General features: G+C 37.3%; 1 protein-coding gene across 1 annotated transcript in view; it reads right to left on the reverse strand.

Moving 5' to 3' along the window:
• Cand1 (Cullin-associated and neddylation-dissociated 1) overlaps positions 1 to 16,704 on the reverse strand; it is a 290,969-nt gene that overhangs the window by 100,329 nt on the left and 173,936 nt on the right. The window contains exons 15-16 of the mRNA XM_090385031.1: positions 16,019 to 16,112; positions 5,370 to 5,487 (exon numbers count right to left, since the gene is read on the reverse strand). Of these exons, the coding sequence (XP_090241157.1) occupies positions 5,370 to 5,487; positions 16,019 to 16,112 (212 nt within the window). The remainder of the gene's footprint in view (positions 1 to 5,369; positions 5,488 to 16,018; positions 16,113 to 16,704) is intronic.

Genomic DNA, 16,704 nt, shown 5'->3' on the forward strand with positions numbered 1-16,704 from the left:
AAGATTTGCATTTTAATTTTGTGATTTCAAGCCATCCCTTGAGTTATAATTATGTGTGCCATCACCATGAATATTAGGCGAGTTGATTGACACTTTTTTGTAGATGACAGCTGGAGTTTTGGAAATATGATTATTTCTAAAGCTGTTGTTAGCGTTGTTACAGTGGAAAATGCTATAATGGCTGACATTGATTAACTCCTGCTTTAACTGTCAGCTAATTCTTATTTTCTGAAAACATGTGTCCTGCTCAAGTTCTGAGTTGGACATTTATTTTATTGTAAATTTTAGACTGCTGGGAGGCTTCTGGTGGATAAGGACTTCTTTTTTATGTGGTTCCACCAATTGATGACCTGGAATTTATTTTTAACCTTTTGGTTCTAGCACAGCAAACTGCTTAAGCAAAATGAATGTCTGCCACCTTGTCTTCTTGGTTTCTATTTTCTAATATGGAGTTTAAGCAGGAAATTTTGGAGGGAAAAGGTTTATAGGAAACCACCATCATAGTTGTGATGATGTCAAGCCTCCTGCATGGTATTGGTTGAAGATAGCAAATATAGTGTTGTTTAAATTATTGATGACAAGTGTGTGTGTGTACAGCTAAAATAGGATATTTGCCAGCAGCATGGCAAACCAGTAGAGTGAGAAAAGAACTCAACCAAATAAAAACGGAAAAATATATTGGGGGGGGATAAAGAAGAAGAGGGTAGTGTTGAAGCAACATTCCTAAAATAATTTAGAAAATTAAGCCAATTAAAAGAAATTTAGCGGCACCCCCTTGTAGGCACCCATTTCCGAATTATGTGACATCTCACTAAGGTGAAACATGGACTAACAACATTACGTGACCAAATAAATTGAAAATAATAATTAATAAAATGAAATGAAATAAAATAGACATTATGCCCCATCTCGACAGAGGACCACAAGGCCAATAACAGTCAGGGAATCACTGCTTTTCGAATGCTAATCAAATCCATGCAATGACGAAATGATACTAAGATCAAACCGCCGATGCAATAGATTTGCATAGCAGTGGTCCTTATGCAGCGAAAAATAAAATAAAGCCTAAAACAAAGTACTCACATGGCCAAACCACACCACTCACAAAATAAGTTGAACTGAAAATATATAGAAACAAATTAGGCTATAGATGGCAGTATGAACACAGCGTTAGCACATTGTCATGCTACCCCCATGTAAATATAATCCAATTAATTCAAAATTAAATAGAGATAAAAAAGTAAACAAAATATATATTAAAAATAAGAAAAAAAAATTAAAATAAATAAGAAAAAAATAGTAGAAAAGCTAACATCAGTGGCAGCAGAAGAGCACAATCCATTACATGTTGCTTATAATAAGCTAAAACAGGATACTTGCCAGCAGCATGGCAAACCAGTAGAGTGAAAAAGAACTCAACCAAATAAAATATAATAAAATAACAATAACGGAAAAATATATAGGGGGGATTTTGAATTATATTTTACATGGTGGTAGCATGACGATGTGCTAATGCTGCGTTCGTACCGCCATCTATATCCTAATTTGTTTCTATATATTTTCAGTTCAACTATTGTTTTGGCAGTGGTTTGATATGTGAGTACTAGGCTTTGTTTTATTATTTTTTGCTGCATAAGGACCATTGCTATGCAAATCTATTGCATCAGTGGTTTGATTTTAATATCATTCTGTTGTTGCATGGATTTGTTTAGCATTCGAAATGCAGCGATTCCCTGACTATTATTGGCCTCGTGGTCTTCTGTCGAGATGGAGCATAATGGTCAGTATTTTATTTTATTAATTATTATTTTCCATTTATTTGGTCATGTAATGTTGTTAGTCCACGTTTCCACCTTAGTGAGATTTCACATAATTGGGAAACAGGTGCCTACGAGGGGGTGCCGCTAAATTTCTTTTAATTGGCTTAATTTTGTAAATTATTTTAGGACCGTTGCTTCAACACTACCCTCTTCTTCTTTATCCCCCTATATATTTTTCTGTTATTGTTATTTCATATTTTATTTGGTTGAGTTCTTTTTCACTCTACTTGTTTGCCATGCTGCTGGCAAATATCCTATTTTAGCTTATTATAAGCAACATGTAGTGGATTGTGCTTTTCTGCTGCCGCTGCTGTTAGCTTTCCTATTTTTTCTTATTTATTTTAATATATATTTTGATTACTTTTTATCTCTTTATTTAATTTTGAATTATGTATATGTGATGTCTTCCATTTTTTAAGTGGGAAAATATGCCGGGAACTTGCTGATGGCAGCTGCCATCTTGTTTTGTTGTTGTAATGAATTATATAATTTGGTGCAAAATATTAGATGTGTAAAAATTCTAACTATTGATGTTAAATGTTAAAATATTATATATGTGTATAGATAGCCCTACAGGGCTTGGTAAGGGTCCTAGGACTCATTTGCATTAATATTTTTGGATTTTCTTCCTGAACGTGTCGGTCCTGGTTGAAGCTACTGTTTTTCACCCAGGTTGTAGAGAGAGTAGTTATTGTCCTATACTTCAGTTTACATTTCTCTATACTGTAGTATTGATTTAAATTGTTATAACATGTCAGATGAAAGTTCTTCTACTGTTATGCCCAATGACCTCACTCTGGCACAAGAAATTGTAGATACTTGTAAAGAGGAACCTCTGACGGTACTGGAGAACATGTCGAAGGAACAGTTTCCTCCTTTGGATCGGGGTCAGGATGGGACACTATTTGTAAATAGTTCTCATGAATCAGAGCAGTCTGGCAGTGTTGCGGTTCTAGATCATATGTATGCAATTAAGTTAAATATGTTAGATACTCTTAGGACAGGAGTAAATGTAACTCCTCTGATGGTTGTCGAAGTTGTCAAAAGCTTGGAACAGCATGGAGCGGTTGGTTATTGATCTCACTATAGATAATGAAAAACTTAGAACTAAGTTAGATGCTGTACAAAAAAGTGAGGATTGAGAATAGCAATGTGCCTGTAAAGTCTCAGGCACCTACTTATGCAAGTACAGTTGCCTCAAATGTAGGTGTACACGCAAAGAGTGACTTAGGTATTAAAGGAAATTTGCCTAAACATATTATTACTGTTAAAGCCGACAAAAATAGCTCATATAAGACAAGTGAGTAGGTTAAGGCAGAGGTGTCAAAGAGTTTTAAACCAGAACTCAAAAAACTTAAAATTAAGTCAATAAGAAGAATATGTGATAAAGGTATTTTTGATTGAAACAGCTACACAGAATGACCTAGAAAAACTTAAATCTTGTAGTAAATTCAAAGAAATGAATTTATCGGTGGGTTTGCCAAAGAAACTTAACCCCACATTAATAGTCTATGATATTCATAAAGATGAAAGTGATTCAGATTTCTTAAGAGAATATATGATATAAATTTGGCAGAGCATGGTATTTCAGAGGAAGAATTTAACAGTTTGGTCAAAATTTGGTTTAAAATTAAATCACAAAATAAAAATTACATGCATTGGATTTTGGAGATCCAAACCAAATCAGGAAGATTTTTTATGGGACTTGGGGGTAAGGTTTATGTTGGTTGGTCCATCCACAGTGTTAAGGATTTCTTAATAGCATCTCACTGTTTTAATTATGGACACTCATCAAAAAACTGTCAACTGAAGAACACTTGTGGTCACTGTGGTGATCTGGGCCACCAGTTTGAAGATTCCCCTGTTGTATGTCCAAATTGCAAGTCCAGAAAGAAAAAATCAGATCATTCCTATAGGGTTGTTAAATGCCTTGAGTTTGTGAGAGCTCAATAAGCTACTAAAGTTCAGACCAACTACTCATAATTATGTTATAGAGCAAGAATCAAAACCCTGCAGCTGAATTGCCAATGTGCTATTTCAGTTATGGGGGATCTTTCTAAAATAATTGCACAACATTAAAGTTTTGGGTTTACAAGAATTATACTCCTTTAATGGCATTGTGAAGGGGCTTCTGTTTGGATGTAATGCTATTACTAGGGTGTGGGCTGCCTTGGTAGTAGCCGACTGATACTAAAATTACAGTTACAAGAATCGTTGGTTTATGCACAACTCCGTGTCTGTGCCTGTTTAGAGGGTGCTTTTGGAAAACTTTTATTTTGTCTCAATTTATGCTCAGTGCAGTCAGTGGAGTCAAAGTATTGAGCCGTTTCTCAATTACATAGAAAATGTGATGTTTAGATTGGCTGGTTATGCAATTGTTTTTATGATGGGTGCAAATGCTAAGTCTCCTTTTTGGAACAGTCCTGTCCTGTACCCTAAGGGTGAACTACTTGAAGATGTTATTCAGTCAAAGAATCTTATTTTGTGGAATTCTCCAGGTCATCCAGCCACCTTTGCCTCAGCACAGGGTCAATCTTTTATTGACACCACCTTTTCAAATTCAACTTTTGGGAGCTGTGTCTCTAATTGGTTGGTGATACCTCGTAGTGCTCTAGTGATCACTTTTGATATTGACCCTGTGTCTAACCCACATACCATTAGATGTTCTTATGACTTGTCATAATACAGGACCAAAGTGACAGATAGGGATGCCTTTGACAATAAGTTATGGAAACTTGCCTCTCCTGAGAATATTGATCGTATTAGTTGTTTGGCTGCTAATGCTCAGGAGGGCACAGTTCATAAGTTAAGTGTCTATGACTTTACCCTAAAAAAAAAAGAAAAAGAGGGAACAAAACTTTGTCCCATGGTGGAAACAAAACCTCACAAGGCTGAGAGACAACCTTAAAACTGCTCAACGGAACTATCAGCGAGCTAAGAGAGCTAGCAGACCTAGGATCGAAATTGATAGGTTGGAGGAGGTGTACAAAGCAGATTGGAGGCTATACTTCAATGCTATTTACAAAGAAAAAAAGGACCGCTTGGGATAGTGTTTGTTCATTCCTCCTTAAAGGATGATCCTTGGGGATTACCTTATAAACTTGTCACTGATAAGATTCATCCCAGCCCTGAAATGGTGCCGTCTGGGTGGTGGTATCCATCTGAGAATAAGTAACATTAGTCTTCTCCTCAGGTGAAGCGTTACTTATTCGAAGTAGTGCAACATCATGACAACTCTTTGTGAAGTTATTCACAATACGAGATAACTTCAAACGATGCCGTTTTGCTAACATTCTGTTAATTCAGATTTGGCTATGTTTTATTGATGCTTTTGCACTATACTTATACATAGTTTCAACTGTACCTTAAATGAGCTCTGAGCAATAAAATATTAAAATTGCAAAGATAATTTATAGATACCCTGAATATCAATTAATTTTACTGATACGCACATTATACTAACTAATAAATTTTTCTGTTTACATCTCATTTTCACATGTAGTTCTTTGTAAAGCATATAAAAATAACTACAATTACTATCATGCTTACATGCAAGATATTGCCCTTTCTTTTACTTCCTGATCAATATCTGCTGCTTTAAGCCTGACTAGAGTACACTGATAAAGATTTGTGACAAATGGTGAAAAATTGAATGATGTTGGATGATCTAAATCAAGAAAAGAATAATCAGAATATATGCAATAATACAATAACAAGTAAATAATTAAGATAAACACAATGCAATTTAAAAAATATTTTATTTAGCAGCACAGCTGTAGAGAGGCAGATTACATGGCTAAATATTACTATCTATAATAACCAGATTATCAGTGCAGCTGGCCAACAGGCACTAATATCAGGTATATTCTGCTAGAGATATAGAATTTAGCATTAGTAGAGGAATATGATGCAAGAAAGCAAGCTTATGCAGCATCAGCCAAAAAATAAAAATAAAATAAATAAATAATAATAATAAAAAAAAAAGCCACTCCCATTTCACCCATCCGTTCGTTTGAAATACCTGTCCAGCTGAGCCTTAAATTTATTTAGGCTATCAGCTTCCACAACAAAGGATGGAAGTCTGTTCCACCAACCAACTACCTGCTGGCTAAAGGCAAATTTCCGCAAATCTATCCTACATCTGTCTTTCCTCAATTTGAATTTATGCCCACTCAGGTGATTATTCTGAGCAAGAGGAAGAATTCCATTGAGCATGCTCAAACCATTCAAGGTTTTATACACCTCTATCAGTTCACCTCGCCGGTGCCTAGTCTCCAGACACTAATTTGCAAAACTTAAGTCTTTCTTCGTAAGAGCAACCCTTTGTTCCATTCACTAATCTTGTTACCCCTCTCTATACTTGTTCCAGTAGCTCTACATCCTTCTTGAAATGAGGCCTCCAGACCTGTATACAGTACTCAAGGTGTGGCCTGATCATTGCCTTATACAAGAGAATAATCACCTCCTTACCCCTGCTAGAAAAATTCCTGTATATCATTGACAAGACACCATGAGCTACTCTTGCAGCCCATATGCAGTGCTCAGAAAACTTCATATCTGCCTGCAAAATTAACCCCAGGTTCTTTTCATTCTCTACCACTGTCAGTGTAGTACCACAGAGTTGATACGTTGCTCTGGGGTTACTGTTTCCATATGTAGTACTTTACATTCGTCAATGTTTAACTTCATTTGCCACATCTCAGCCCAACCTTTTCAGATCCTGTTGCAGCAGCATACTGTTAATAGTGTCCTTAACAACCCTGCCAACCTTTGTAACGACTGCAAGCTTGGACATCATAAATATCATTTATAAATAAAGAAAACACAATGGACCCAACACTGAACCCTGAGGGACTCCACTAATAACATTAGTCCACGATGAGCAGTGTCCATTGATTACCACTCTGTCTTCTCCCCCTCAACCACCCCTTTATCCATAGCAGCAATTTGCATCCAATGCCACACTGCTCCAATTTGTGCAGCAGTCTTCCATGTGCAACATTATCAAAAGCCTTTCTAAGATCCAAATATATAATATCAAAGTTATTCCCTGCATCCAGTTCTTTTGTGACTGCATCATAGTATCCAATCAAGTTGGTCAGGCAAGACTTTCCATTAACAAAACCATGCTGGTCCGAGTTATAATTTAAGTCTTGTCTAGATGATCCTGCAGTGCTTCTTTAACCAGTGCCTCCATTAATTTTCCTGGAACAGAAGTTAAACTCACAGGTCTATAATTACTTGTGTCAGCCTTTGATCCTCCTTTGTGAATTGGGGTCACATTTGCACATCTCCAGTCTATGGGTACCTCCCCTGAGGCTAAGGGTTTGTTTACTACCATTGCTGCCTCCTTTAATATAACTGGATAGATCCCATCCACCCCGGTGCCTTTTTTATGTTTATCCTCAACAATTTCTCCTCCACTTTCCTCTCAGTTATTACAAAATTATCTAGCTCACTGCCAGAGTTTACTTCGCCTCTGGCATTCCCCTTCCTGAATAGCTCATGTGTGAATGTAGATGCAAAATACCCATTTAGTTTGTTAGCCACCTGAGCAGGATCATCAACAGTTGAACCATCAATATCCAGGGGACCAATCTGATTCATCCCTTTCCTTCTAAAGTTTACATAGGTAAAGAACTATTTTCTGTTTTTCTTTGCATCCTTTGCCAAGGATTTCTCGTATTCTTCCTTTGCCTGCCTAATCTCCTTTTTGACTTGGTCACAGACGACCTTATATCTATCATAGGCTTCCATGTCGCCCATTAATTTATATGTACCCCATGCATTCTCAGTTATTACAAAATCATCTAGCTCACTTCCGGAGTTTAATTCACCTCTGGCATTCAACCTCCCTGAATAACTCCTTATGTGTGAATGCAGATGCAAAATACCCATTTAATTTGTTAGTCACCTGAGCAGAATCACCAACAGGTGAACCATCAATATGCAGTGGACCAATCTGAACCAAAAACAACAAAGAGTTCTAGAGAACTCTTTGTTTTTCTTTGCATCCTTTGCCAAGTATTTCTCATAATCTGCCTTTGCCTGCCTAATTTCCTTTGTGACTTGGTTACAGACCATCTTATATCTATCATAGGCTTCCATATCACCCATTAATTTATATGTATTCCGTGCATTTTTCTTCTCTGCCATATGTCTCATTAGTTCATCTGACATCCATTTAGGGCTAAACCTTGAACAATATTTCTTAGTATGTAAAGCCTAGTAGCTTCCAATATAAATTCTTTGAATGCCTCCCATTTTGAATTCGCTGTTGGTAACATCATCAGTTGGTCCCACCGTATAGAATTTAAAGTGTCTCAGACCACAGTAGTCGCCTTTACAAAAGCAAAAACCCTTCCCTTTACCCCGATGGTCGTTACCGCTTTGAGTAAATCCCACTTCAGCACACTGTGATCACTGCCACCTAGTGGTTCCTTTATCTGTAATTCTTAATGCACGAAGAATCAATACTGATAATCAGATCAAGAGTATTACTCCCTCTAATTGCCTCCCGAACATGTTGATGTAGAAAACAATCATCCAATAAATCCACAAAAGCCTTGCTAATGTGTGAGTGACCAACCCACAAATTCTAGTCAATCTCTGGGAAATTAAAATCCCCCATTATAAGACTCTCTGATTTACTGGCCCACTCTATTTCCCTGTACAGTTTCTTATTATACTCATCAGAGTCATTAGGCCTATAGCACACTCCTACTCTCAATTTTGATCTCCCAATGCTTATGTCACACCAAACTGACTCGACACTGCACTGTCCAGCGATGTCGACTAGCTTCACTTCCTTGGATTTTATGTGTTTCTTAACTAATAGCACAACCCCTCCTCCCTTCCTATCCTGTCTATCCTTTCTGTATACCTAATACTCCCCAAATTCCAGTTCTGCATTCCTTATATCTGTGTGACACCATGTCTCTGATATCCCAACAATATCTGCCTTTGATGTTTTGAGAAATACTATAAAATTCATCAAATTTATTTACCAAACTCCTAGCATTGATGTACACGCAAGCATACATGCACCTGTTCCTATCTTAGCAACCCTAACACAATCCATGCATTTACTTGTACCGCAATGACTCCCAGCAGTCTCTGAAATACCCTGCATCTTGTTTTCCAGGCTGCTGCTCATTCCAATAGAAGCAGTGCAAGAATCACTTTCACCTCTGCAAGTGGCTACTGGCAATCTATTAGTCCTTGTATCTCCCCAAGCTAGCAGTTTTCCGACCCACCTAACACTGCCTCGATAGCATCAGCAAATACCCTTTCTATTTAAGTGTATCCCATCTCTGTAAAAGCAGTCTCTCCTGTTAACAAGCACAGACCAGGCTGAAAAAATTCTATCCCTTGAGCCTTGCACAATCTTTCCAGGGCCAAATTGATCGACAAGGCTCTCATCATATACTCCCTCCTATCGTGTCTGGGCAGAATTGCAGACACTTTCAAATTCAACTCTAATTCACGTCTTTTTCAGCAGTGACCTGTACTTTATTAAGTAATTCTGCCGGTCTGCTACTCTTAATATCATTAGTGTTCAACGTGTACAACAATATCACCTTTTGTGCCCTTAAAAGATGATATCCGCTCTACAACGTCATCAACCATTGCCCCTAGCAGACATACCTGGTCCTGTTCCACCTATCGATTTAGTTATTTTTTAGAATTAGTTACAAAAGCTGCCTATTTACTTTATCCAACTAAACAAAGTCACATTCTTTCTTGAACACAGTGCTTATGCCCATACTTACCTACTATTAGTGAATTAAAAAAATGGTTATGCATAATTAGGATAATTATGCAAGCATCACTAGACTCTGGGGAGACTCCGTTGGATTGGAAAAGTACCAATGTATCTGCCATACATAAGGGTGGTTCTAAGAGTAAAGTTGGAAATTATTGACCTGTCAGTCTGACTTCAGTGGTAGGGAAAATCATGGAGGCAATGATCAAGGGTGGAATTCAGGATCATTTGGATAGAATTGAAATTCTCAAGGATACTTAGCATGGTTTTGTAAAGGGAAAATCATGTTTAACGAATCTGGTTCGCTATTTTGAAAGGGTCACTCATGAGCTGAATTTAGGGAATAATTTAGACATTGTTTATTTAGATTTCAGCAAAGCTTTTGACTCAGTCCCACATGAGAGGTTGCTTTATAAGCTGGAACTGGTTGGAATCACTGGGAAAATCCTTAGATGGATATCAGGATGGCTTCAGGGCAGGAGGCAGAGGGTTGTGATAAATGGCTATTCCTCAGATTGGGTTGATGTAAGAAGTGGGGTTCCCCAAGGATCAGCATTAGGACCATTGTTGTTTTTAATTTTCATAAATGACACTGATGAAGGGATAGAGGGCGTAATGTCTAAATTTGCAAATGATGTTAAAATTGGCAGAGTAGTTAATGATCACTGTCAAGCTGAGCTTCTTCAGAGAGACCTAGATAGACTTCAGGAATGGTCAGAAAAATGGCAGCGATGCTTTAATCCAACAGAGTGTAAGGTATTACACCTGGAAAACAGTAATCCCAAAATAACTTATTCACTTGGAGTTCAACTAAACCCAGTACTGGAAGAAAGGGACTTGGGTGTTACGATACGGTCAGACATGAAATTCTCTGAGCATTGTAAACAGGTTGCAAGGAAGGCCCATGGTATCCTATCGATGATCTATCGAACTTTTGCAAGTAGAGATAGGGATGTGATAATCCCATTATATAAGGCTTTTGTTAGACCACACTTGGAATACTGTGTTGAAGTATGGAGACTGCACCTAAAGAAAGACATCGAGCTTCTTGAAAGGGTGCAAAGATGGGTATAACTCACCTGGTGAGATCGGCAAAAGGGTGTTCTTATGAAGAAAGATTTCGAATATGTGGGTTGCAGAGTTTGGAAACTAGACACTTTAGAGGAGATTTGACTGAGGGGTTTAAGGCTTTGAGAGGCATCAGTAAAATGAATGAGGATGAAATTTTAAAGATTATAAATGATGCTAAAACTAGAGGCCATAAATACAAGTTACGAGGGGAGATGTTTAGATTGGACTGCAGGAAGTTTTATTTTATCCAGCGAGTTATAAATTACTGGAATAAGTTGTCTACATGGGTGGTAGAGGCTGACAGTTTTGGGAAATTCAAAGGTCATCTGGATAGTACCTTCTGGTGAGGGAAACGCATAGGATGATAGGTTTAATTTCCTTTTCTTTTATTAATTATTAGGTTTTTTTTACCACTGTTTTATTTATTTATTTTTTTGGCTGGTACAGCATAAGCCATAGGCTTTCTTGCACCATGTGGCCATTACTAATACTAATACTAAAAATAACATATGCAATTGAAATATGACCTTTGAACTCATGTCAAAAATTTCGCACAACCTATTTCAACAATTTTAAGAGTACAGAAAAAAAATTACCTAACTATGATGTTTCAGGTAAGATCAAATAAAAGTGGGCTAAGACAATTAGTAGTTGAACCATATTACATTTGAAAATGGTCACCAGATATATATATACAGTTCTCACTGTGTCATCTATCTCTTTATGCAGTAGAGAGAGAGAGATTCTGAAAATTTCAGCAGTTTTTGTGACTGTATCCTTCATCTCATCAAAGCTAAAACTACAGCAGGAAACCCTTCAGGCTTTTGCTTAAATTTTCCATATACTTGAAAGTTAATGATATAGACCTGATCTGTGTAGTGGGTATTCCATCAAATCACACATGAATTTGATGAAGTGTAATTAGCAAAGAGAACCTTGTGCTTGCAGTTGTTTTATGATCATTCTGTGCAAACAGATTTGGGAGCAAAGTTGCATGTTTATTAATTCTTCATGTTCCAGAAAACTAGGCACCACCAGTGCACACTGATTCCATTTGTTAAACAACATCAGGCTGAACTAGGCAGACATTTGGAGTGGGTTAAATGGGAAGGTTTTGTTTTTTCTTTCCCTCTTTTCTTTCTTTCTATCCCCCCCTTTATGGAAGTATAAGCTTGCTTTTTTGCATCATATATCTCAACCAATGTTAATGACCGTTGGCACTATAATAAAACTGATGTGTCAGTGCCACATTCCAGGTTCTGTTTCTTTAGTGAAGCATTTCGAAAACCACTGGTAACAGAACAACCAGGAATACAAAATAGTCAAAATGCTGGTGGACACCTTGACTATATTTTAACAAGGCATCCGGATCAAAAATTTTCAGATGGAATGGCACAATGTAGCTGGAATGGACATTTGATATCTATGGGGGGGGGGACATTATCTTCATTGTCTCATTGCATTCATGGACAAACAATATTCTTTATATAGTGCAAGCAACCTACTTGGGAATTTTTTGTTGATTCTATCTTTAGGAACTGAATTATAGTACATTTTTCTTTTGTGGGAATGCTCACAATTACTGTTTGTTAACAGGAGAGACTGCTTCTACAGGGATGGGATACACTTAAATAGAAAGAGTGCAAGAATATTTGCTGATGCGATTGAGGCAGAGTTAGATGGATGGGAAAACTGCTAGCTTGGGGGGATACGCAGATTAATAGATTAACAGTAGTCACTGGCAGAGGTGAAAGTGATTCTTGCACAGAAATTGAGCAACAGCCTGGAAAGCAAGGCAATGGGGATTTCCAGGACTGCTAGGAGTCATAGTGGAACAAATAAATACATGGGCTGTGTTAGGGTAACTAAAGAGTAGAAACAGGTGCATGTATACTTGCATGTACACCAATGCTAGGAGTACAGTTAATAAATTCGATGAGCATGAAGTGCTAGTCAAGACATCAAAGGCAGATATTGTTGGGATATCAGAGACATGGTGTCATACAGATATAAGGAATGCAGAACTGGAATTTGGGGAGTATTAGGTATACAGAAAGGATAGACAGGATAGGAAGGGAGGAGGGGTTATGCTATTAGTTAAGAAACACATAAAATCCAAGGAAGTGAAGCTAGTCAACATCGCTGCCAGTGTCGAGTCAGTTTGGTGTAACATAAGCATTGGGAAATCAAAATTGAGAGTAGGAGTGTGCTATAGGCCTAATGACTCTGATGAGTCTAATGAGCAATTGTGCAGCGAAATAGAGTGGGTCAGTAAATCAGAGTGTCTTATAATGGGGGATTTTAATTTCCCAGAGATTGACTAGAATTTGTGGGTTGGTCACTCACACATTAGCAAGGCTTTTGTGGATTTATTGGATGATTGTTTTCTACAGCAGAATGTTCGGGAGGCAACTAGAGGGAGTAATACTCTTGATCTAATTATCAGTAGTGATTCTTCATGCATTAAGAATTTGCAGATAAAGGAACCACTAGGTGGCAGTGATCACATTGTGCTGAAGTTGGATTTACTCAAAGAGGTAACTACCATCAAGGGTAAAGGGAAGGGTTTTTGTTTTCATAAAGGTGACTATGGTGGTCTGAGACAGTATTTAAATTCTACACGGTGGGACCAACTCATGTTATCAAAAGCAAATTCAAAATGGGAAGTGTTCAAAGAATTAATCTTGGAAGCTACTATGCTTTTCATACCAACAAAGAAATATTGTTCAAGGTTTAGGCCTAAATGGATGTCAGATGAACTAATTAGACATGTGACAGAGAAGAAAAATACATAGGATACATATAAAATAACAGGTGACACAGAAGCCTATGATAGATATAAGCTGGTCTGTAACCAAGTCACAAAGGAGGTTAGGCAGGCGAAGGCAGATTACGAGAAATACTTGGCAAAGGATACAAAGAAAAACAGCAGAGTTCTTTACTTACGTAAACTCTAGAAGGAAGGAGATGAATAAGATTGGCACACTTGATATCGATGGTTCAATTGTTGATGTTTCTGCTCAGGTGGCTGACAAACTAAATGAATATTTTGAATCAACATTTACACATGAGGAGTTATTGAGGAAGGGGAATGCCAGAGATGCATTAAACTCTGGCCTTAAGCTATATAATCTTGTAATAACTGAGAGTAAAGTGGAGGAGAAATTGTTGAAGATAAACATAAGTACATGGGGTGGATGGAATCTATCCAGTTATATTAGAGGCAGCAAAGGTAGTAAGCAAACCCTTAGCCATAATTATGAGAGCTTCTTTGGACTCAGGGGAGGTACCCATAGACTGGAGATGTGCAAATGTGACCCCAATTCACAAAGGAGGATCAAAGGCTGACACAAGTAATTATAGACTGAGTTTATCTTCTGTTCCAGGGAAATGAATGGAGGCACCGGTTAAAAAAGCATTGCAGGATCATCTAGACAAGACTTCAGTTATAGCTCGGACACAGCATGGGTTTGTTAAGGGGAAGTCTTGTCTGACCAATTTGATTGGATACTATCATGTAGTCACAAAGGAACTGGATGCAAAGAATAACTCTGATATCATATATCTGGATCTTAGGAAGGCCTTTGATCTGTTGCACATGGAAGACTGCTACACAAATTAGAGCAGTGTGGCATTGGGGGCAAATTGCTGCTATGGATAAAGGGATGGTTGAGTGGAAGAAGACAGTGGTAATCAATTGACACTGCTCTTCGTGGACTAATGTTATTAGTGGAGTTCCTCAGGATTCAGTGTTGGGTCCATTGTTGTTTTCTGTATTTATAAATGATACTGATGACAGTATATCAGGCTTATTGTCCAAGTCTGCAGACGATATGAAGTTTGGCAGGGTTGTTAATGACACTAATGACAGTATGCTGCTGCAACAGGATCTAAAAAATTTGAGCAGATGGGCTGAGAGGTGGCAAATGAAGTTTAACACTGACAAATGTAAACTACTACATATGGGAAGCAGTAACCCCAGAGTAATGCATCAACTCTGTGGTACTACACTAACACAGTGGTAGAGAATGAAGAGGACCTGGGGGTAATTGTGCAGGCAGATATGAAGTTTTCTGAGCAGTGCAGCCGGTCTGCAAGAGTAGCTCATGGTGTCTTGTCAATGATATACAGGAATTTTTCTAGCAGGGATAAGGAGGTGATTATCCCTTTGTATAAGGCAATGGTCAGGCCATACCTTGTTGGAATGAGTACAGAGAAGGGCAACAAAATTAGTGAATGGAACAAAGGGTAGCTCTTACGAAGAAAGGGCTTAAATTTTGCAAATGACAGTGTCTGGAGACTAGGCACCCGCGAGGCGATCTGACTGAGGTGTATAAAGCCTTGAATGGTTTGAGCATGCTCAATGCTGATGGGATTCTTCCTCTTGCTCAGAATAATTTCTTGAGAGGAATAAATTCAAATTGAGGAAAGACGGTTGAAGGATAGATGTACAGAAGTTTGCCTTTAGGCATCAGATGGTTGATTGCTGGAACAAACTTCCATCTGTCGTTGTAGAAGTTGATAGCTTAAATGGATTCAAGGCAGAACTTTACAAACGCTTGGAATGAGTGGATGGGTGAAATAAGGGTTTTTTTTTTTTGGCTGATGCTATATAAGCTTGCTTTCTTGCATCATGTGCCAATGCCAATGCTGTATAAGCTTGCTTTTTTTGCATCATATGCCTCAACTAATGCTAATGACTGTTGGCACTATAATAAAACTGATGTGTCAGTGCCACATTCCAGGTTCTGTTTCTTTAGTGAAGCATTTCGAAAACCACTGGTAACAGCACAACCTTGAAAACAAAATGAAAAATACTAAGCACCGAGTCATAGCCAAGTGCATTAGCCATGTCATTGGTGGGCACCTTGACTATATTTTAACAAGGAATACAGATCAAAAATTTTTAGATAGAATGGCACAATGTAGCTGGACTGGTCAATTGATATCTATGGGGGCACATTACCTTCATTGTCTCATTTGGCCTAATTGTTTCATTGCATTCATGGACAAACAATATTCTTTATATATTGCAAGCAACCTACTTGTGAATTGTGTTGATTCTATCTTTAGGAACTGGATTATAGTATGTTTTTCTTTTGTAGGAATGCTCAATTACTAGCAGTTGACTTTGCAATTACTGTGCATGTGTGTGTGTGCACACACGCACACAATTCTCTACAAGTCTGTTTATGAAGGTAAGGGGAGGGCTCTTTTTTTTTGATTTGTCATTACACTATTATAAAGCATTATGAAAATGATGCATAAAGAAAAGTGAAATAAATTTATATATGGATTAAAAAGAACATATCAAATCTTTTCTCTGATAATGAGTTAACTATAAAAAGAATTTGACACTTACCTAATGGCCTTATAACTTTGACAAGCTGTTGTAAAACTAATAGTGCCTCTGAGGTTATCTTGTAGAACACATCTCCAACTGCATGAATGATGGGCTAAAAAAAAAAATTTTTTTTTTTTTTTTTTTTGATATAAGTGAATTATTCAGACCATGAACATTCTTAAAATAAATTAACATTATCATTTAAGTTTATTTATATAGACATATATCTGAAAGAAAATGCAATCAAATAACATTGAGGAATATATATTTTTAAATGACTACCACACAAATTACATGGTAGGGAAGGTGTATTATGACTTCATCCACTCTTTCTAATTTATCCAATCCTCTAAATTTATTCAAACTACCCACTTCCAGAACACCAAGCGGAACTTAATTTCAACAATTACCCTGTCTGAAATAAAATTTTCATACATCTATTCCTCATCCATCTTATTCCAAATGGAATTTATAGCATAAAGCTTCTATCTATGGAAATCTACAGCTAAAGTAAAGGTAGTGTATAAATTTTTTTTTTTTCTTTTTAATATAATCATTATATCTCATATTTTGAATATATTCACAACAATACTTACCTGACTCTTGCACCTTCAAGTTCTAAGTAACACTTCACCAAAGGACAAAGATACCATTAGATACCCTCAGATGAGGTATGTAGGGGTATCCATTACCCAGACACCATT

This window comes from Mastigoproctus giganteus, chromosome 11 (genome assembly GCF_048544385.1).
Source record: "Mastigoproctus giganteus isolate SK-2022 chromosome 11, ASM4854438v1, whole genome shotgun sequence".
Classification (NCBI taxonomy): Eukaryota; Metazoa; Arthropoda; class Arachnida; order Uropygi; family Thelyphonidae; genus Mastigoproctus; species Mastigoproctus giganteus.